A 24,112-nucleotide genomic window follows, 5' to 3' on the forward strand; every position below is an offset into this window, starting at 1 on the left:
AGCACCCGCTGGCCCCGCCTTCCCCGTGACGTCACGCAGCAGCCGGCGAGCCTCTGGGAGTCGGTGGCATCACTGCGACAGATTTCGGGCGGCGTTGGCGGCGTGACGCAATGGCGTCGGACGTAGGTGTGCGTGGGGAGGGCGGTCGCGGTTGCGGCCGCAGTGAGCGGGGCTCGGGGGCGGCGCTGTTGTCCAGAGGGAGGGAGGGAGCGGGATTGGGTGACAGGAACGCCACTGAGGCTCGGCAAGCGGGGGGGAAGTGTACAGGCGACTTTATAAACACGGTGGGGGGCTGACAGCGGCTCCAAATTTAACTAGGAAAGAGTAGGCCGGGATGAGCGAACAGACTGGCGCTGCAGCGGCGGCTGGGGAGATGTATGGGCGACGGAAGAGCAGTGTGGCCGAGGAGCTGCCGCCGCCGATGATCAGCGTGGACGTGGCCAGCATCCTTGTGCAGTTTGCCAAGACTTTTGTGATTATCTTCCCGGTCTACGTGCTGGGCTACCTGGGGCTGAGCTTCAGCTGGGTCCTGATCGGGCTGGTCGGCTTCTTCTGGTGGCGGAGGAACCGGGGCAAGAAGCGCTCCCGCCTGTACAGGGCGCTGGCATTCCTGGAACATGAAGAGAAGCCCTTCAAGAGTGATATCTCCAGCTCCGACCTGCCGGCGTGGGTGCGTATGGCCACATCTCCTGTACCTTCTCCCTCTGCCTCCTGTTGCCTTTCCCTCTATCCCCCTACATCTGTTACGACAGAACTCACCAATATACACCCTACACTTGGAAATACACTAGAGCCTTTATTTGTGCGGTAGAGTTTAAAAATCAGGTTTTCCATCTGGTATCTTCAGTGTTGCCCGGAGTGTTTTCCTTTTGTTGTGCAGCAGGGTGATTTCTGTTAAGGTAGCTTGGACCATAACGAAGGCAAGAATAGGGGCTACTACTAGCACGTTGGGATAGGGCAGTCGTTGAGTGAAATCTATAATTGTTTTAAATTGTAAACAAATGGGACCATCTCGGCACACTTCTGTGTCAAAGGGTAGATGATTTGTATTTCTCTCATGTAACGTGTTGCACTCAATACTTCGGTATTTAGTAAACGAATATCTTAGCACCCTTGAGTTTGACCGTCTGACTGGTAGTAATGGTTTTGACAGTTCATTGACAGATAACGCATTCAGTGCTAGAAAATGTTCATGCACCAGGCTCACATTAATATTATGGTGACTGAGTGTAACTTTAATAAACTTTAACCTGCCTTTGTCCTTACACTCAACCCCATAGTAAGCATATCTAAAGTTCGATTTTTGTTATTTTTTTCACGTTAGTAGCTTCCAAGTTTTTGGACTTTTTTATTTCAATAGGCTAGGATGTTGCCTTATGTACCTGACAGTTGTGTAGAAATGTGCATAGATATAATGGGATGAAATTGGACTGGTGATGCTTACTTGACTGCAAATGTAATGCAGAGTATTTTTTCTATTTTGTTTATTTCACACACCCTGGCACTGGTAGCAGTATCAAATGCCAATACACTGTCATTTGATTAATAGACATGTGAACAAAGTTGAATCAAATAGGCAAACACGACGACCTAGTCCTGACGAAGGGTCTTGGCCTGAAACGTCGACAGTGCTTCTCCCTATAGATGCTGCCTGGCCTGCTGCGTTCCACCAGCATTTTGTGTGTGTTGCTTGAATCAAATAGGACTATGTGCGATATGTGGTGTAAATTCACATATGAGCTAAGAAAAATAATATTTTAGGCTTGAGAAATCTTTTCTTCAAGATTCATCAGGGAAAAGCATAATGAATCTTTAACTTCGTAGAAGCATAGAGTGCTGAAGCTAGGTAAATGGCTAGTTAGACCTTAGCTTGAGTATTGTGCATGATGCTGTTCAGTATCTTTTGAATATGATGTTTGTCAGGATGCATATTCAGACCACTAGGATGCTAGACCTCAGTTACAAACAAAAACTTGAGATTGTTTTGGCTGGATCAGAGAAAATGATCTAGAAGAGCAAGGCATCGTAGTGTTTAGCACAACGGTATTACAACTTGGGGCGTTCTGCAGTTTAGTGTTCAATTCCAGCAACGTCTGTGCAGAATTCCTGTATGTCCTCCCTGTGGAATGCCTGGGTTTTGCCTGGGTTTTCCCTGGGTGCTCAGGTTTCCTCTCTCAGTCCAAATCCTTACCTGGTAGGTTAATTCATCATTGTAAATTGTCCCATGATTAGATTTGGGTTAATCGGGTTTGTGGGATTTGCTGGGGCAGTATGGCTCGAAGAGCCAGTAGGACCTACTCTGCGCTGTATAGTTAAATAAAAATCAAGGGAGATTTGCCAAAGGTTTTTAAAAACGAAGGATCTAATCTAACGGAAATGAATCAATATTTAGCAGAAGAGTTGGTAAAACAACAGACGTAGATTTAGTATAATTGTCCAAGGAATCAGAGGAGGATAAGGGTTTTTTTAATCCTACACAAGGTTATTATCTGAGATGTACTGCCTGATGAGAGGCAGATATATAGCAGTGTCTATCATGAGTGTTGGGTTTTAAAGGCTATTGGAAAGAGGCAAAAATGCAGAATAAGTTCAGTGACACTTTTTAGAGAACTGGCGAGGGAACAGTAGTCCAAAAGGTTGCATGTTGTATTGCTTGTTGATTTCAAAAACAGTGTAGAGTGTTATTGCATTTTATATTTATGTAAATATCTACCTTTCAAAAAATATTCTTCCTTTTGAGTTACTTTATACTTTAGGCATTTCACTTTTATACTGGCTGATGGTGATACTGCGCACATAGGCTCTTGCTATGTTCTTTTGACTTCATCGTGGATCTTTAATGCAAAACTTACTTTTGCATCTGTCCCTTAACCAGTGGATTCCAGTCAATTGGGACACATTGAGTCCAGTGCATTCTGGCCCGATTAAGCAGCTGTCCAAGTTACCTGAAATTTCATAGAAATAATAAAAAAGGTATAAAAATACAAGCTACCATCCAACTGAGTAATAAATTATATATTTAAATGAAATATGGAACAAATTAGAACACCACCAATGCTACTACAGTACTATAAAACTGTGTAGTAGTTCCTAATAGTTATCAATGGAGGAGTTCATCCAGTGTACGCTGACATGTTCTTTTGATTGACTGTAAATGAACAAAATTGGTGCAGACACCGAGTGCAGATATGGGCTGTGTTCATACAATGCTTTTGACGATTGCATCCTCCAAATCTTCATTTCCATTTTAACATTCAAGATAATTAGCAATACCTTCAAATTCCTTGTATTTCCTAACTTGCTGAAGTAGTGAAGTGATTTAATTTTCACTCCCAGCCCTTTTCTGGGATCTACAATCCTGAATGCTTGAAACCGCAGTCAGCAAACCATTTCTGAATTGTTTTAATGCTTATTTCTCACCAGCTATCATTGACAGAAATCACTGCATTTTGAACACAAACACAGGAAAGTAAACCTATTTAAAAGCTGTTTGCTCTAAGCACAGTGTAGTGTCTAACGGCCACACAAGTGCACATGACTGATGCTAGTTAGAAACTGTTCGGTGACAGTCTCCTGCCCAAATTAAGTGGCATAGTTTTCCAAATAAACTAAGGGAATCCCAGCAATTTTCTTGAATAGTTTTTGTTCTTTAACAGTTGTCCCAAATTAAAGACTGTCCTGATTAACTGACGGCTCAATTATTGGAATCCACTGTGTATATATATACGGTACTTGGTTCAGGAACAGTTTAAATAATTTTCTTTGAAATCCATTAAAAACAAGTGTTCCCTTTGAGCTTCTGTTAACATGGAGGTTTGCTGCTTTCTATATTTGATTTTAAATGTTGGTGCTCTCAATGTAGTAAAACTTAATAATCCAGCATCCTATTGTTCAGAAATCATCTGGTGCACCTTACTAGTTGGGGGTTCGGGTTGCAGGTTGTGTGTTACAGGTAGAATCGAGGTTGCAGCCTGTAATGTCTGGGGCCAGGAATGTAGATGAGTTTGTGACTGGAGCAGGGGTCTGTGTTGTTGCTATATTTACCATTCCCTTTAAACTCATGGGGTAAACTGGAAATTTTATTTAACTTCTGTGTAACACATGAAATACAATAAAAGTCTAATTCCAGCACACTTAGGGCTGATGGTGCTTGACATTGGCAATTCCCATTCATCTGAATGACTAAGATGGAGAAATAGGAGTATGTTGTTGGGACTGGAGAAACTGAGTTCTGGAGAGAAGTTGAACAGGTTGGGACTTTATTCATTAGATTGTAGGAAAAAATGTGATATTTTAAAGGTTCTGCATCAAGACTGATAGCAAGAATGAGAAGACGAAAGTTTAGGATGATTGGGGAGAGATTTAATAGGAACCTCACAGCATTTTTTTCCACTCAAAAGTGATTATTATATGGTCAAGGGAAGTGATTGAGGCAGGTACATTAACAACATTTAAAAAGCACTTAGCTACATAAACAGTAAAGACTCTAAACTTTTGAGTGAGATGAGCCAAGCGCACTTAATTAGGATTATTATAGATGACAATTTTGCCGATGTACCATTTGGGCCAAAGGGCTTGTTATGTGCTGTATTACTCTCTGACTTTAATATTGTAACATTCGTAAAAATTCACTTGCTTTGAGGTTATACAGCAAAGTAGTGCAATAAATTTTCTAGTGAACTTGGTAAATTTCAGGGGAATGGAGAAAACAAAACTAGAGAGTGTGGACAACAGGGTCCCAGTGAGCCAGATAAAAACAATTCCTGAATGTTTATAGGTAGCAGCTTTTTCAAATCATATGAGCTGTACAGCAAAGAAACTACCGGTAAGTCCATGTTGACTTTTGCGTAGCTCTTTTCAGTAATCCCATTATTTTTCCCAGATTCCCATCAAATCCCTTCTGATTCTGTCACTCACCTGTGCATTGGGAGCAATTTATAGTTGCCAATTAATCTTCCAGCCTGTGTGTTTTTGGGAGACGTCAAGAAACTGGAGCTACCAAGGAAAGTCACATGGTCACGTGCAAAACTTGTAATCTCCTATAGACAACCTAAGTTTTGGATTATGCCTGTATTACTGGAGTGTTTAGGTAGCAGCTCTGCTAGATGTGCCATTGATTGCCACCCTGGATTTTTGAATAAATCTGTTTGGGTGTAAGCAGACCCAAAAAGACTTGTACAGTAGTCCAGAATACTGGATTTACTCTACACAATATATTAAAATTTCAAAGGTGCTGGATTACTGAGAATTTTACTGTACTTTGAATAGAAGCATAACTACAAAAGTAAATAAGATTAAATCATATACAGGCATCACTGAGTTTTGAGGTTGTTGGTGTGTGGTGAGTGAGGTGTTTATAGAAAATAGGATGTATTGTAGTATTGTGATTTATTCCCCCTCCAATAATGTGAAACTACATTAACTGCACGTGCATCAAGTAACACAAGTCAGGGGAAGAATTGTGTTGGTTTATTTTCTTATTACACAGGTTCAGTGAAATCAAATTTTATTTCTTATCTCAATTTTCGGTTAGTGATTTGTCAATTCTGTAAGGGTGAGTTTTTTTAAATGAATGGTGGTAATGCTGGGGTCCCTGACACAATTTTGAGTCATCACCTGGGTTTTGTAATATTGTATGATCTTTTATTGCTGTTAACTTTGAGCACAAATATTTAGGTTAATTTTTCTTAATTGTGCCTTAATACTGATGGACACCAGATGACTAAAGAATGTTACATTAACATTGCCAGCATTGTTTAGAGTTGTTCATCTGATAATTAGCAATTACAATCTCAATCTTTGCCTGTTGTGATTAATTTGTGTACAAGTTTGTTTTGACCTAGTGAGTGTGTGTAATTTGTGTAGAAGTTCCCATATAATGCTAGTAATGTAGTAATTTTATGATTGGGAATGAAATAATGCAAAAGAGAAACAGCTTACATTTGTGGAACTTTTTTAAGGTCACAAATTGTGCAGCACAACATGAAGGAGATATCTCACAATATCTCCTATGGCTCCTTCCACCTTCAAACCAATGATGTAGCCACGGGCACAAGCATGGGTCTGGGGTAGCCTTTTCATCAGCTACATAGTTCCAAAGCTACACTGATTTTGCTCCCCAACTCTTCCTACGCTACATCGACGACTGCATTGGTGTTGCTTCCTGCACCCATGTGGAGCTAGTCAATTTCATCAACTTTACCTCCAACTTCTGCCCTGCCCTCAAATTTACCTGGTCCACTTCTGATACCTCTCTCCCCCTTCTCCATCTCTGTCCATCTCTGGAGCCAGTCGGTCTATTGATATGTTTTATAAGCCCACTGATTAGCACAACTATCTTGATTATATCTCTTCCTAACCTGTCATTTGTAAAAATATTGTTCCCTTTTCTCAGTTCCTCCATCTCTGCCACATCTGTTCTCAGGATGAGGCTTTTCATTCCAGAATAACTGAGGTGTCCTCCATCTCCAGAGAAAGGGGCTTCCGTTCCTCCATCAATGCTGCCCTCACCTGCATCCCTTCCATTTCAAGAATGTTTGTGCTCACCCCATCCTCCTGCCATCCAACCAGGGATAGGATTCCTCTTGTCCTAGCCTACCACCCCACCAGCCTCTCCATCCAGCACATAATTCTCCATAACTTCCACCATCTCCAATGGGATCCGACCACCAAGCACGTCTTTCCCTCTCTTCTCCCCCCCCCCACCCCACATGCACTTTCCACTTCCTAGAGGGATCCTACGCAACTCTCTTGTCCACTCATCCCTCCCTGCTGATCTCCCTCCTGACAGTTATCCTTGCAAGTGTAACAAGTGCTACACCTGTCTGTATGCCTCCTCCTTCACTAGCATTCAGGCCCCCAAGCAGTCCTTCCAGGTGAGGCAGCACTTCACCTTTGAGTCTCTTGGGGTCTTCTACTGTATCTGGTGCTCCAGGCGTGGCCTCCTGTATATTAGTGACACCCGACATAGGATGGGAGACTGCTTCGCTGAGCATCTTCGCTCTATCTGGGTAGCCTCCAACCTGATAGAATGATCATCGATTTCTCAAACGTCTGTTAATTGCACCCCCCCCCCCACCATTTCCCATTCTTGTTTCCCTCTCACACCTTCTCTTCTTACTTGCCCATTACCTCCCTCTGTTGCTCTTTCCCCATCCTTTTCTTCCATGGTTTTCTGTCTTCTCCTATCAGGTTCCCTCTCCTCCAGCCCTTTATCTTTTTCACCAATCAACTTCCCAACTCTGCCCTTCAACCCCCCCCGCCCCCAGTTTCATTTAACACCTGCCTCCTTATACTACTTGCTCCCCTCCCTCCACTTTCTTATTTTGACTTCTCTTTCTTTCCAGTCCTGATGAAGGGTCTCGGCTGAAAAGTCAGCTACTTATTCCCATCCATAGATGCCATGCTATCTGACCTGTTGGGCTCCTCTAACACATTGTGTGTATTGGAGGAGATTTGGGGTTGTAATTTGTTCAAATGTAGATTTAGATTTTGCTGCTTTAATCAATGGTTTATGAAAAGAGGTGCAGTCACTTTGTGACTGAAATACACATCTGTTTTAATACTCAAATGGAAGTTGTGATGGAAGGTTATCAAGTGAGTTGTTAGCTCTTTACAGATGCTGTTTGACCTGTTGAATATTTTCAACATTCAGTTTTCATTTAGCACTATTTTGCTCTTTCACCTCTGATCTACTTTCCATAAAGTTGAAATTGGTTGCTATTATTCTCTCAAAACTAAATCCTATTAATTCATTACCAGTGTTCTGGCTGGCATCACACTTTGGCTTGGCACAGATTCAAATAAGAAAGATTTGCATTTTTGTTCCAATGTTTATTCATGGTGCCTCTCCTCTTGCTTTCTATCCCAATATTACAAAACTGTTGAACCTTTGACCTATTGCACATCCCTGATTTTAATTTCTTTGTCTGGGCTTCCAGTGGGCTTGGGGACAACAGACCTCTGACTTTCCCAGTGGACTTCAGACTTGTAGGCCTAAAGCTTCGGTCATTGGGCATTGACTTCCAGACTTGTGATTGACCTTCGGTCTTCAATCTTTGGTCTTGACATTAGGACTGTCCAATGGCTGGACCTCAAACTCAAGGCCACAAACTCCAGACTTGCTGAGTTACATACCTAAGGTGTCACTGGCTCTTGTGCCCTCTACTTGCATGTTCCTCCAATCCTGGGACCCACTGACCTACAGGAACTTGCTGACACAGTGGATCACCAACCATTGTCCTGGGTAGTCCATGTCCACAGCACTTGTTAGCCCAATATGCATGGATGTCTTTCATTCCATGTCTACACTGCTGGCCTTCAAATGTGGAGCCAAGGTGCAGACTCTGGATATTCTTCATCACCTGTCCATGTTGCTGGCCTTTGAGCATGGAGTAGAGGCTTAGACTCTGGCCTGACCTCCAATTCCCCCTCCCCCACACCCCTGTTCCTAAACTCTAACCTGACCCCTAACTTCTTTATCTCCAAAATCATCCCTGCAAACTTAAAAAAAACTACTAAATCTGAGCCACAACCTTGATGGAGACTGCAGCTTGATACCATCTTGACAGGAAGTTGGTGTTGAGTTGCACCATCTTGACATGAGAACTCATGTTCTGAGTATTATTTTTATTTGCACAGTTGTTTGTCACTCTTTGTCTATGTATAGTTTTTTTTTATAAAATTCGATTGTATTTCATTTTCTCTTGTAAATGCCTGCAAAGAAAATGAATCTCAAGGTAGTAACGTGTAATCTTAATAATAAATTTACTCTGAACTATTGAACTTTGAACAGTTTGTCTTTTCACCAACTTTCATTACTTGATCCATGGTTGGGTGACAAGGCTTTGTGTTATGGAAAATCGCAGTAAGAAAAGTATTCTCGGAATGAAACTCCCCCTCCCTACAATGCAGGTGTTACCAATATAGATAACAATGAAAAAAATGACTGCTACTTAAGACACTATTCTTGGAATTTATGTAATATTATGCTATGTTAGAAATTATAAATAATTAATGTCATGCTTGTTGAATATGCCTTTGTAGAATGAAGATTGGCTTGATGACTGGAGAAAGTTGTAGAAATATTAGGCATGATATATTTTACGCCTATTGACCAGAGTATTATATTTTCACTGGTTATAGCTTTGTTTTTGAATTTTGCTAAGTTGTAAAGCACAGTTTTCATTCACTTGCAGATTTTCTCACAGAAAGGAATCGTATCAATTATGTTTCTTGCACTATGCATGGTTGAGATTTCCAGTGTGTAATCACAAAGTACACTTTGGAATAGATCATTGAGATCCAATTAGACTGGAAACAAAAGTCTATTTTTGGATTGTATCACTGTTTTATGTTCCTGGTGATCTAGCTAGTACTTGTGTTAATTAAGTTGTACTCCAAGATCCTGTATAAGTCTCCAGAACAGATTGAATTATCTTCCAAAATGTCATTTCCTCCGTCACTTACAGTTATTTAAGAATTAAAAGATCTGTGTCCCGGTCATTTGAACAATTGTGAAATTCTGCATACCAGCAATATTACAAAGCAGCATCAGCTCTTGCAAGATTTACCAGATTTTAAAAATTATTTCATAAGATATGAATGTTGCTAGCAAGGTGTAGTTGCCCCGGCATATGATTTGAGAGTCTACCTCCTTGATGATATGGAGTCCATATGGGCCAGAGTAAGAAAACATGGCAAATTTATTTCACTGAAGGATATTAGTGAAAGATTTTTGAGAGTCATGGACATGATTACTTACGATTTATTTTTTTAACTGCCATGGTTGTTCATTTATGTAGAATTAAGATTAAGGGTTTTTAGATGTTAGATCAATAATAAAACTACCTAGCTATTTTACCTCAAACTGGTACATCAAAACTGTGTGCCCTGTCTTTGTTTCTTAGAATGATGTCTAGGACATGAGACTTGCTGTAACGTCAACTTCACAAAAGATTTGGCAAAAAAGGAAAATAAGCAAAAGGTTTCTGACAGATCCTCATTAATAAATTAACAATAAACTATCTAATAAGCCTGAAATCTTGGCATTTTAGTTAAGAAGACTAAGAAGCCCACAGTAGGAGAGAGGAAAAAAAAAATCAAATTTTATATCTGAGAAAAAGGGAACCCAGATATTTCTACTAGTGGTTAAATTGAAATTCACTGCATTCTTTGAAGGTTTTTGTCTTCCAATAATAATCAGATGTTCCTTTGAAGGCAGGAGCAATGTGGCAAAATTCTGAATATGTTTAAGTGAAACTAATTAATATTTAAAACTTGATTTATTACATTGTGTGTAAAGGTAAGACGGGGGCTCTCCCCATTTTAAATGAATTTAGCAGGAGTACCATTGAGAGTGTCATGACAAGCTGCGGCTCCTGTGGTATGGGAGCAGCTGAGGCATTAGACCGGAAGTTCCTACAAAGGAAAGTGAAAATGGCTGTGAGGATCATAGGAGTCTCCCTACCATCTATGGGGGATATTTATCAGGAGTGCTGCGTTCACAGAGCCCTTATTATTATCAAAGATACCACCCATACCACCCATCCATCCAGCATCCTCTTTGGCTTTCTACCATCAGGCAAATAAAACCAAGAACAGTGAAAATAGGAAGCAGTTTCTTCCCTCAGCCAATTAGGCTTCTGTGAACTCCCTGCCGCATCACATTTGAAGTGTCACCAGTTAATCTGTTCTGTACCTTACAATATTTAATTAATGTAGTTTACTTGTGAGTAACTCATTTGTAGATTTTTATCCTTACTTTCCTAAGTTATTGTGTGTCATATGTGTGTTATGTGTACTACATAATGTTTTACACCCTGGTTTGGTGAAACGTTGTCTTGGTTGACAGTATACGTGTTAAATGACAATCAACTTGACCCACGTCTTATGGTCTTATCGATAAGGCAGGTGTATGGGGTTGGGTGGGATCTGGGATCAATCATTTGATGGAATGGCAGAGCAGACTTGATGGGCTGAATGGCCTAGTTCTGCTCCTATGTCTTGTGGTCTTACGGCCTTGACTTGTAGTGTTCTGTAAGTACACTGCCTCTTTCCACATCAAGTATCGATTATTGGTTTGTTAGATAAAGTTTGTTATTTGTTTGCCAATTTTTTGGGTATTTTTAGTTAGAGCCATAGAATCATAGAACATTACAGCACAGAAACAGGCCTTTTGGCCCTTCTTGGCAGTGCTGAACCATTTTTCTGCCTAGTTCCACTGACCTGCACCTGGCATATATCCCTCCATACACCTCTCATTCAGGTACCTGTCCAAGTTTTTCTTAAATGTTAAAAGTGAGCCTGCATTTACCACTTCATCTGGCAGCTCATTCCACATTCCCACCACCCTCTGTGTGAAGAAGCCTCCATAGATTCACTGAAACCCTGACTGATGCCTTTAGCTATAAATCTACGCCTTGGTAAACTTTCTTGCAGTGGTTGTTAGGTTAGTAAAGGGATGAAGCCCTTTACAAATAACTTTCAGAGAAGCAACGTGGGAGGAGAGAAAACTTCCAGAAATGAAGTGGAAGCAAATTGATAATAACTTTCCAAAGGAATTGAATAACCAATATAAGCTATGTGGCAGTATTTCCAAGTGTGCTTAAGAGGCAGATAGTTATACACTGGTTAACATATAGCCATCTGGTACTTGATCTATACTAGGAGTACTCTCATACTGTTTGAATTAAAATTGCTGCCACATGATTTTGAGCATTTGCAGATACACCAAGAGTTTTTTTTATATGTGAAATTTGGAGATCGGCAAAAGCTCCTTGATAATGCTTTGGAAGTAAACATTTTGCTTCTACAGTAAAGCTCTTACTCTAGCAGGGATTGCATATCTTTGACTGTGATACTTCCACAGGAAAAAAAACTTGTGGAATTAATTAAGGCTGCCCAGTGTGATACAATCTACAAAACATTTTAAAGCATTTTGTGGAACAGCATGTGAAAGGAGATTACCAAAGAAAATTACTAAAACAGTTTTATGGCAGTTAGCTGTGTGGCAATTTTAGTTTAAAAGTTCAAAGAAAATTTATTACCAAAGTACATATATGTCACCATATACAACTCTGAGATTTATTTTCTTGCAGGCATACTCAGTAGATCCATAATGGAGTAATCAAAATAGTATCAATGAAAGACTGCACCAACTGGGCTTTCAACCAATGTGCAAAATACAACAAACTCCGCAAATACAGAAAAGAAATAATAATAATAATAAATAAGCAATAAATATTGAGAAAATGACATGAGTTTCTGAAAGTGAGTTCATAGTTTGTGGGAACGTTTCAGTTATGGGGCAAGTAAAGTTTCTATACCAGGCTGTGATGCAGCCAGTTAATATACTGATAACTGTACAAGTATAGAAGTTTGTCAAAGTTTTATATGTCATGCCTTGCTTTCTTTCTAATTGCACTTCCATGCTGGGACCCAGACAGATCCCCTGAAATGATGACACTGAGTAATTTAAATTTGCTGACCCTCTCCACCTCTGATCCCCCAAAGAGGATTGGCTTACGGGCCTCTGGTTTCTTCCTTCATTTAAAAAATCTTTTTATTAATTATTATTGAAGATTAACAAAAAGATACATTAAGTCAATATGTCATTATATAAATAAAGAATTAAATTAGCAATTAACTGTAACAAAGCTAAGCAATATATCAATAATAATAAGAGAAAATAAAGTGTTAAGAATTTTTTTTTTGAAAGAAAAAGGGAAAAAAAACCCTACTAACTGGAAAAAAACCAACCAAACAAAAAAAAAGCCATTGGGAGCACAACCCCGGAGTGAAACATCATACAAGCTTCCATAGAAAAAAAATCAATCCGCCAACTCAAATCCATTTTTTTAAAAATTGGAAGGAAACCATATTAATTAACTTAAATCAAATGATAGTAGCAGGCGAATGAACCCCACCTTTTCTCAAAATCAAATCGAGGATCGACTTCGGATTTTCTCTAAACTAAGGCATAACATCACCTGAGAGAATCATTGTATCAAAGTAGGAGCAGGAACATCTTTCCATTTCAACAAAATAGCCCTTCTGGCCAATAATGTAACAAATGCAATTAGATGTTGGTCTGATGGAGAAATACCATGAATATATTGAGGGACTGTACCAAATAAAACTGTCAATTTATTAGGTTGTAAATTAATTTTTAAAACTTTAGAAATTGTAGAGAAAATAGACTTCCAAAAATGTTTTAGAACAGAACACGACCAAAATATATGTGTCGATGTAGCTGTTTCAGTTTTACATCTCTCACACTGACTATCAACAATAGAAAACATTTTCTGGTTTCTTCCTCTTGAAGTCAATAATCAGCTCCTTGTTCTTGCTGACGTTGAGTTGTTGTGGTGCCACTCAGCCAGATTCTCAGTCTTCTTCAAAGATGCTGATTCGTCACCACCTTTCATTTGACCAATGACAGTGGTGTATACAGTGAGTAGAGCAGTAGCCTAAGCACATAGCCTTGTGGTGCACCTATGCTGATGGAGATTGTGGAGGAGTTGTTGCAATCCAAACCTACACCAATCCAAATTCTTCACCTGCAATTGAAGAAATTGAGGATCCAGTTGCACAAGGAGGTATTCAGGCCAAGGTCTTGAAGCTTGTTGATTAGTTTTTAGGGGTTGGTAATATTGAAAGCCAAGCTGTCGTCAGTAAAGAGCATACTGATGAATGCACCTTTGTTGTTCAGATGTTTCAGGGTTGAGAGAAGAGTCAATGAGATGGTATCTCCTGTGGACCTGTTACTCTGATAGCCAAATTGAAGCAGATCCATGTTGCGTCTCAGGCAGGAGTTGATATGTTTCATACGAACCTCTCAGAACACTTCATTGCTATGGATATAAGTGCAACTGGATAATGGTCATTGAGACAGGTTGCCATGTTCTTCTTTGGCACCAATGTAATTGAAGTCTGCTTGCAGTAGGTGGATATCTCAGACTGGTGAAGTGAGAGGTTAAAGATCTCTGAACACTCCAGCCAGTTGATCAGCACAACTCTTTAGTACTCGGCCAAGTACCCCATCTGGGCTGGATGCTTTCCGTGGGTTCACCCTCCTAAAGGATGCTTGCACATCGGCCTCATACTGGAATCACAGGATCATTGGGGGCTGAAGGAGTTTGTGATGGTTCCCCCATGATTTGATGACCAAAGCAAGCATAGAAGACATTGAACTCATCTGGAAGCGAAGCCCTGTTGTTGCCTATGTTGCTTTGTTTGGCTTTATAAGAAGTGATAGCCCTGCCACACCTGTTGAGCATCCTTCATTGATTCAAGTTTAGTTCGGAATTGCCATGAGATGGCTATCCAGAGATTGTACTTGGGCCTCTTGTAACTTCCTTGGTTGCCAGACTTTAAAACTTCTGATCCGACTCTCAACAGATTGTGGATCTCATGGCTTGTCCAGGGCTTCTGATTGGGGAAGACTGAATTATTTTGTGCAGACACACTTGGCTACAACTGTTTTTTATAAAGTCTGTGACAATGATGCTGTTTTAGTTCAGATCTACAGATGAATCCTTGAACATGGTCCAGTCTTCTGACTCAAAGCAATCCCTTAGCTGAGCCTCTGTTGCCCGTGACCACCACATTTTTGTCATAATCTGTGTATTATTCAGCTAATAGTTCTAAATGGTAATTAATAATTATGCACAGTACTCATTTCAAGAACGCTTTAATTTTAAATTTTGCATATGCTTTTTATTATGGAATGTCTAGTATCCAAGCAAGTAAAATGGGTGGCAGTTTTCAACATAATTGTTTTGGCTGTGTTGGGAATTAAGATTCAGATTTTATAAGGCTTATGACAGTCATTATTGCCGAGTAAGTTGGCAAAGGCGTTATGGTATCAAACATTGCTGAGGTGCAGAAATTAAGATATTGCTCTCTAAGATGATTTTTTCCGTCTGTACCTCAGAGGGAGAATCAAGTACTGTATATGAATAAAATTAGATTCCCTAAGTTGTGTGTACATACAAAATGAACAATTGATAGGGTTTCTCCAATTAAGTACATGCATGCAATCTTTCTGGCATTGAAAATTAGCTTTGCCATGTATGTAAGTCATTAATTCAGATCTCAATTATTGTTAAATATTTTTAATTGTTTTTTTTTCAATCTGTTATCTTTCTTTCCCATCGTCTTCCATGTAGAAAATTTTGCATTAATTATTCAACTTCCTGGTTAATCTTGCATGCCTCTTAAGGTCTAAGTACAAAATTTTTGGTTCATGTAGAGGTTTATGGTTCATGTTAACTTCATTCATTTCAAAGAAAATAAAATCTAAAAGCACATGTCAAAATTGGGACACTTGATAGTTCAAAGAAAATGCATTTTGTAAATAGAGATTGTATTTGCAACATTATTTTGTAAAACTAATTGAAACAGTAATAGATCTGAAACTAACAAGACTTTTAATCATATTTCTTGCACTTTGTCTTGTACTCCACGTGAGGATATCGTGGCATTCACTTCTTGGAGTAGATTCCTTTTACATGCAGCACAATAAAACAGCCGATAATAACATAACACAGTCTCCAGAGACCATTCACTGATAGACGAAAGGTGGATTTTGCATTTCCTAAATTGGCCATTTAAGTCAGTTTTAATTTAGTTTTGAGATGTGGATCCAGATTTATTAGCTTTAAATTGGTGAGCCACTTCATTGAACTGTTGTAGCCCTTCTGATGACGGTACTCTAACACAGTGGTTGGGTCAGTGTGTCAATGACTTGGATCCAGTGTCAGTCAGGTAAGTAAAACAGACCTTCACTAAATTATTGTTTTTCAGCTGGCTCATGCTGGGTTAAGGACCTCTGGATTCTTCCTCTAGAGATTCCCCACAATCAAAAAATTCAAAGTAAATATTATCAAACTATGTATATGTCTCCATATAATAAATCAAACATTATACTTTTCAAAAATTTCAAGCAGTGAAGAATGAGCCACTGACAAGATGGCGCTAGTGACCAACAGCAAAATCTTAGAGACAGCTCACAAGACTACCAGATGCTCTTCTTCTGAACTGTGAACTATTGTAGCTTGTAATTTCCTTTTTATGGATGTATTTTTTGAACTGACTAAATGATCTAGCGCTTCTGCAATCTCCTTGGGATTTTGGCGTCGTTAAGAGTGGAGAGTGCAGCAACCAGTACCTAATGATGGAACATGAAACTGTGGTCAGCTTGATTACCGAATAAAGTGCTGTGCAAGGTTAAAATTGCCCGGGGTGAGAGTGGAAAATGAACAGGTGTTCAGCGCTGCCTGCGTGCTTTGATACAGGTCTCTTCTCGCTGTTGCCGTCGGGCAGAAGGTACAGGGGTCTTGGGTCTCATGGCACGGGGTTTGGGAGCAGCTGCCCTACAATCATTGGGCTACTGGCGGGGCTTCTCTCTCCTATGGACTCGCTTTTGGTGGCTCTGTAGTTCATGTTCCTTGGGTTTTTGTTTATTCTTTTATTATTTGTGCAATTTGATTAAGGCGCTTCAGTGCTGAACTGACTGCCTCAGTGACTCTGTGCCTGTAGACTAATTTTTAGGGACCATGTGGTTACTGTTAAATGTTATTTTTTATTGTTTACACAATTTGTTCTTTCTTCACACATTGGGTGTTTGATCTTGTGTGGGTTTTCCTTTAAACAGGTTCTATTATGTTTCTTTGTGGCTGCCTGCAAAAAGACGAATCTCAAGTTTGTATACAGTACTGTAAACATTGATAATAAATGTACTTTGAACTTTGTTTCCAACTCATTTTCTCTGCTTACCAACTATATGGTAGTGGATGCAATCTGCAAAAGAATTAATTATAATTTAGTAGGAAAGGGATTATATAATTTCTTGGAAGATAAAATAAACCTGTATAGATTATTTTCAGAGAGGGATTTCACTTTCTTTTGATCTGTGAAGCTGGATTAGAGAGAATTTGTTGCAGCTGTCTACTGGATCTGAACAGTACACTGTTCAGCAGGTTTATTTTAGACTGGGTCTGTGTGCTCATTAAAATAGTGTTTTTTTTTTTACAGACATTGTCAAAAGTATTTGTTTGTTCCATGGACAAACTGATGCACACCAGAGTAACTACTCATGGTGTCAAAGTTTCTAATCTTTTCTGGTGAGGTAAAACTCTCAGGAGATCATAACAAAATAATTAAATCTGCATTTAGTGTTATTAAGACATCTAAAGGTGTTTATATTCCTTAATCAGCTTGTACAGTTTAATAGTACAATTGATGTAAACTGCATTGAAATAAGCCCTTGTGTTTGTGTTGACTGTGCAGTGTTTCAGAGTCATGCAGAGTAATTAAACATTTATTTTAGTTTATTTGGTTAGTAAATGCAGTGGTTTGCATTGATGGTGTTAGAAAGGAATGGAGAAGGGTATGGCAAGAACACCAGCTCTTGGAATAGTTTCCCATGCCTTTTGGGGTTCTTTGAACTTTCTGATTATGAGAAATCAGACAGTCCCTATACAGTTTCTGTCTTATAAATTCTAATTAATAGCACTTTTTTTTATTAGGAAATGGCATTTTTCAAAATCGACCAATTGAATAACTGAATGCAAAATGATTCTTGTTTTTTTTTTGTTTCCTTTGGTAATGACCACTTAGAAGTGGAATCTCTGCTGGTTGTTTGTTCCACTTGATTGTATGTAATTTGAATGCTATTAGTATAAAGTATCAAGCATGTGCACTGGAAATGTACATGAATCATTATTACATTCTGTGCTCAGATATAGATGTGTTAACCAACCTCCAGCCATGGAAACACTTGCAAAAATGCTGGATGAGTAGGAGGGAGCCATAAGTGATTTCTTTGTGCTCCTATTACTTTTTTATTTATTCCTTTACTACTTTTTGTTTCTTTCCCTCTCCCCTTCATTAAGTGCCTGCACTCAAGTCCATGGCAATTTTAAGCTACTGAGCTCCTCTCACATTGCTTTGAAAGAAACAATGTTAGAACTACAGGAAGAAGTCTGTAATTGCTGGAAATCTGGAAGTGAAAGCGAATGCTAGAAATACCCAGCAGGCAAGGCATCATCTGTGGAGAGAGTTAATAATACAAATTGATAACTTCGTATCACATCTTGCCAGTTCTAATACAATCCAGTGAGGATGGTTTACTGAATACAGTGGATTCCGGGTTAGTTGGAACTGGTATATTTTGGCCCAATTAAGTGGCTGCCACAATTAGCAGAAGTTCCATGGAAATAGTTTAAAAACATATCCTCAAATCTCTTCATCTCTCTATTGTAAAATAAAAAAAGCCATTATGCATTTCAACATGGAGTACTGTGTGCACTTTAGGTCACCACATTAAAGGAAGTCTGTGAAGGCTTTGGTGAGGATGCAAACAGGTTCTCTGGGATATTGCTTGGCTAAGAGCAGAGGTTCCCAACCTGGGGGTTAATGATAAGGCATGTTTGGGAACCTCTAGCTTCATGAGTATTGGCTATAAGAGGTAGGACAAACTTGGATTGTTTTCTTTGGAGTATTAGAGACTGGAGTGTAACCAATAGAAATAGATAAAAAAATATGTGAGGCAAAGATATGTAGATATTCCGATATGCAGAGTGGAAATATCAAATAATAATGAGCATGGATTTGAGGTGTGTGGTAGAAAACACAAAGGAGATTAGTGAGGCTTTTTTTTTCAGACATAATGCTTAGAATGTACTACCTGGGGAGGTAGTGAAAGTGGATATAATAGTAATGTTTAAGAGGCGTGTAGACAGATGCATGAACAGACAGGAGTGGAGGGATATAGACCGTGTGAAAGCAGTTTGAATTAGTTTAAATTGATTTCATGGTTGGCAAAGATAATTGTGTTGAACAATCTGTTCTTGTACTATGCTATTCAATGTATCACTTTTATACTTGCCAATGTCTCCAGCATTTGTGATGAATGAATGGTTAAGTTTTCCACGTTATATTATTTATGATTTTTTTTTAAGAAAACTTGCATCTGTAATGCCTTTCTCAACTTTAGTATCTGAAGGCATATAATGACATTTAAATTGTTTGGAAGTGTGAGGCTTCATTCCTCAAAACTTTTTCACTGGTAAATTGATGATGGTATTTGCACTGCTTCCCACACTCAAAATATCATTATTTTTTCTACCAGTTTCTGCTCTTCCCATTGTGATAGCGCTGAAATTTTATTTTGGGGATCTCCATCACAGGTGCTAAATCCCTTCCCCAACTAGCCTGTTTTCTTTCTTTTACAATTCTGCTACAGGATTGTCAACCTGAAATGTTTAGTCTGCCTTTTTCCACAGATGCTGCTCACCCTGCTGAGTGTTTCCATTGTTATTCATTCTTATTTGAGATCAAACAAAATTCTGCCTACATTATTACAGATACTTGCAATAATCAAGTATCCCAATTGTTCAGAAATCCTGATGGTCCAGCTTCTTGCTTGCTTATTTGTCAGGGGTCCAGTGAATGAGTGAATTGTGCAGTCTGGGTTGGGTGATTCAGATTAGGCCTGGCTGTGTAACTCCAGACTGGGGTCTGGAACACCAAGGGTCAGGATTGTGGGTACATTTGCAGTAGGAACTGGAGTTGCGAGTGTTTGTATATTTCCAGCTCTTTAAATTCGCTAAGTTCACTAGCAAATTTATTATGCTACTGTAAACGTCTTTAGAAAAGAAACATACCTTTTTGGTATTATTAGATTTTCCAGATATTATTCCCAGTTTAACACCAACGATATCCACTGATACCAGATTATCAGGTTTCTTTTTTTGATCAGAGAATGGAAGGCTGTGTGGAACTAGCACAGAAGAGCTCTTGAGGCCTCAGGCAAAGCTGCCATGATGATACTGAATGAAGGGCAGGCTTGACGAGCCAGATGGCTTTCTCCTACTCTTATTTTCTTGTTCTGAAAGCATTGTGATAGAGGTGAAAGTTCTCAGTTTGTAATCTCCTAAAGTCAGGCGTTAAAACTCAACTCTTAAATGCAATAACAAGTTACTAGCTTGCTACACCAGAATTTAGCATCACTTTATAAGGATTTCAAGATGCCCGAACTTGAACCAATTTTACATCTTGGTGCCAGTTGGAGTGTCCATAGTTCCATGTTTACATCCCAATATTTTAATCTTCAATTTTTTTTGAGAGGAGAGACAAGGAAAACCCTGTGTTTTGTTTAATTTATCATATCTTTCCTGTGAGGTTATGCTTATTCTTTTTATATTACATATACAAAATGGAATTGTATAATTTCTAATGGCTTCATGCATGAGGAAATTATATAAATTTTTCTGTAGTCATTGTATGTGCTCAAAAAACTAACAGTTGCAAAGCAATAATTGCTGATGGGCAAAATTACTTAGATTTTGTTTTTCAGTTTAGAGGTGGTTTTGGAAAAATTGCTTGAACAAAAATATTTTTGTTAGAAATCTCAACAATACAAACTTGACTTGCTCTTTCTATGTGCAAGTGAAAATTAAAAAAAAACACTGCAGATATTGGAAATCTAAAACAAAAATAGAAAATGTTGTGAATACTCATCTGGTCAGCTCACATCTATGAAGTCAACATTTAATCAGAACTGGAGGAGACAGAAGCCGTTTGTAAAGCTACTGAGAAAATGGGGAAGGAGGATGTCCCTCATAGTGTAAAGCTGGGATGAGTGTGGGGGTAAGCTGTATACATGGGTGTCTTGTCAAAGATTCAATGGGAGCAGTTGTAGGTTTGGAGTGTTTGATAAAAGAACATTGGAGTTGCAGAGCACCGAGCAGGATAACACGTCTGGCCAGTTGTGGCTTCTGCTCCTAGAGAGGGAGAATGCTGAGCTAATATTACAGAAGGATGACTGATACAGATTGAACACTCAAGTTGCCTGAAGTGGTAGAACTCAACATTGAGACCAGAAGGCAGCAGTATGTCCAGACATAAAAGAAGATGCTGTTCTTTCAGTTTTCATTGGGCCTCAAGGTTGTGTGTTCAAGGTAGTCACTCAGTCTGTATTTAGTTTCTCCCATACTGAATGCAGTATAGAGGACCGAAAGCAATATAAGTGAATTGTTACTCTAGCTGGAAAGATTGTTTGGATTCCTATGTGATCGGAAGTGAAGAGGTGAAAAGAGAAGTTCAGTATTGCGTGTGGTTGTTAGGGAAAGTGCCATAAGAAGGGAGTGGTTGGTGGGAATGGATGAATAGACCAGGAACTCAAAGGGAATGGTCCCTGTGAAATCTTGAACATGGAAGGGGAGGACCAAGAGAACTTTATCCTTGTTCTAGCTTGGAAGAGTGGGGGCTGTAGTAAATGGGATGTGGTCAAGAGATTTGTTAACAATGATTGAGGGGAAGTTGTTCAGAAAGAAAGGCTTTTGAGTGTGGAAAATTTTTATCAGTGGAGCAAAAGTGACAGACAAAGGAACTGGAAGAAAGAAAAAGAAACCCTTGCAGGAGGCAACGAAAAAAAAAGAGTAGTTGAAATAACTTCAGGAGTCAGTGGGCCTGTAATGGATATTAACAATTAGCTCATCTCCTGAGATAAAGACAGTGAGACTGAGAAAAGGGAGGAGTCTGAGGCTAAGCAAATGAAGGCAAGGGCAGGGTGGAAATCGAGGTAGAAGGATATGGAGGATTACTGGAATTTGACATCTGATAGTAAGAAGAAATGTGTGAAGCTGTGGGGAAAGCGGAGCAGTGGGATGTTTCAGATAAGGTAAAACTGAAGTGGCCTTGAGGATAAGTGTAAACAGCGTCAAATGTTGACCATTTCATTTTCATAGATGCTACCTGACCTGCTGAGTACTTCTAGGATTTTTATTTTTGCTTTTATTGTAACCCTTTTACTGTGCATTCTGTTGTAAAAGGAATGTAATCTGGTCCTACTGCTAGTTAAATTTTCTGATTATATTGCTATTTCCATTCCATTTGAAGCTGACAAATCACAGCAGATGCTGGAAATTAAAATGTGTACAGTTATCAACTTATTTGACAATGGAAAAAGTTTCTTAGCACTTATTGTCTCAAATTCTTTAAAGATTTTGAACATTTCTTTAAAATTACTCTTTGAAGAGCAAGTCTCTGTAACAGCTGTACAGTACTACGTCCCTGGTAGCACCCTAGTAAATGTTCTCTCCAAGGATTTGGTGTCCTAACTGAAATGCATTTCCCAGAATAGACATGACTTCTGTGAGAATATTTTGTGACATTATTAATTAAGATTAATTCAAGTTTTAAAAGAAGATTGAAGTAGTTTGACAAGGATCCAGTAAGAGGCCCTGAACAAGATCGATTAAATTTTATAGTGAGGTAAATTTTGTGATCACCAGAGATCCAGTGAAAATTTTGAAATATTGTCTTGTTAAGATGTTCACTTTTGTCCATCTGGATTTACCTATAGTATATAAATAGAACATGAAACATAGAACATTATAGAACTGAAACAGGCCCAGCATGACTGCATCAACCATGATGCCAGTCTAAACTATAGAACTGTTGCTTGCACAAGAGCCATATCTATCTATCCTCAGCCTGTTCATATTTGTGTTTAAATGTCTCTTAATCTTTGCCGTTGTATCTGCTTCTGCTGCCCCCCCCCCCAGCATCATGTTCCAGTCACATACCACACACACCCTGTGTAACAAAAAACTTGCACTGTGAATCTTCTTTAACTTTTTCCCTCTCACCATAATCCTAAGATTTCTTGTATTTGATATTACCGCACTGGGAAAACAAAAGATCCTGGAGGCAGTCTACTTCATCTGTGCCTCATAATTTTATGAACTTCTATAAGGTTGGTCCTCAAAGTTCAAAGTAAATTTATTATCAAAATCCATACATGTCATCATATACTACCCTGAGATTAATATTTTTGCAGGCCTTCACAGTAAATACAAATAAATGTAATAGAATCAGTGAAAAGCCCCCGATGAACCTCTTTTCCAGAGAAAACAATTCAAGCTTGTCGCTACTCTTAAACACTTCAATTCAGGCAACGTTCTGTTGAACCTCCTTTGCATCCTCCCCTAAGCCTCCACATCCTGTATTGTGGTAATCAGAACTGCACACCATATTCCAAATGTGGCTTAATAAAGGTTTTATACACTGCAGTATTTGACGAGTAGCAGCAGAATTTTTAAAGTTCTGAGTTTAGAAGAGCAACTGTTATTTCACAATCTTAACCAAGGCTCTAACTACCGTTATTACTGTTGTTAATTTTGGATGTCAGCATAATCTGTTATGCAATTGATTCTTTTTGAACAGAATTATAGAGTGTATAAATACTAATCATTTCCTTGCATTCATACTTATGCTGTGTTTATAAATTTGATTGTAGTAGAATCTTTTTTACAACTAGAAATCTGGTAAAGTGAAGTTCCATAAAACATTATGTATCTTGGCTGTGCCAAGAAATAGACACCTTCTCTTCGTGTAGTCAGTAAGATTAAACTACAAGATACCTAAATTGTGCTTAGAAAGGTCCTGCAGCTGCCAATGAGATAAATGACCCATTAATGTGTTTAAGAATGTCAGGTGAAAAATCATTACCATAAATTGATATGGAACAACTTTAAGAAGTTCTAAGCCCTTGAAAAGCATGATAAATTAAAATTTATTTTTGCTATCTTGTGCGCCAACTCAGTATTTTTCATGGAATGAGTGAAAGTTAATTTTTTCCACTTAGGTAGACTTTAAGTAGATGTTCTGGCCTAATTTTGTTCATTTACAGTCATTGGGAAGTTGTTGGAATCGATTGTTGTGGATGAAATTACAGAGTACCTGGAGGCACATGACAAGATAGATCAAGACCAGCATGGTTTCCTGAAAGGAAAATCCTGCCTGACTAACCTACTACAGTTTTTTGAGGAAATTACAAGCAGGGTAGACAAAGGAATTGCAGTAGATGTGTTCTTGGATTTTCAGAAAGCCTTTGACAAGGCCGAGCAAGATAAAAGCTCATGAGGCTGCCTAGCAAGACAAAAGTCCATGGAATTACATCGGGGTGCAAGATGGAATTTCAGGATAAAGAGTTGCTTGTGTGCTTGAGTGACAAGTCACAAGACATCAAGTCACAAGACATCACTCAGCCAGCTGCCAGTGTACCTTGAGAAGTGGTAGTAATGTTTGTCCCAAGCACACT

General features: G+C 38.9%; 1 protein-coding gene across 5 annotated transcripts in view; it reads left to right on the plus strand.

The window, feature by feature from the left end:
- Positions 1-215: 215 nt before the first annotated feature.
- Positions 216-24,112, plus strand: part of esyt2b (extended synaptotagmin-like protein 2b) — a 214,596-nt gene continuing 190,699 nt past the window's right edge. For all 5 annotated transcript variants that reach the window (XM_073054866.1, XM_073054867.1, XM_073054869.1 and 2 more), the window contains exon 1: positions 216-670. In XM_073054866.1, the coding sequence (XP_072910967.1) occupies positions 335-670 (336 nt within the window). In that variant the 5' untranslated portion in view covers positions 216-334. The remainder of the gene's footprint in view (positions 671-24,112) is intronic.

The sequence above is a fragment of the Hemitrygon akajei genome, chromosome 8, assembly GCF_048418815.1.
Source record: "Hemitrygon akajei chromosome 8, sHemAka1.3, whole genome shotgun sequence".
In the NCBI taxonomy this organism is placed as follows: domain Eukaryota; kingdom Metazoa; phylum Chordata; class Chondrichthyes; order Myliobatiformes; family Dasyatidae; genus Hemitrygon; species Hemitrygon akajei.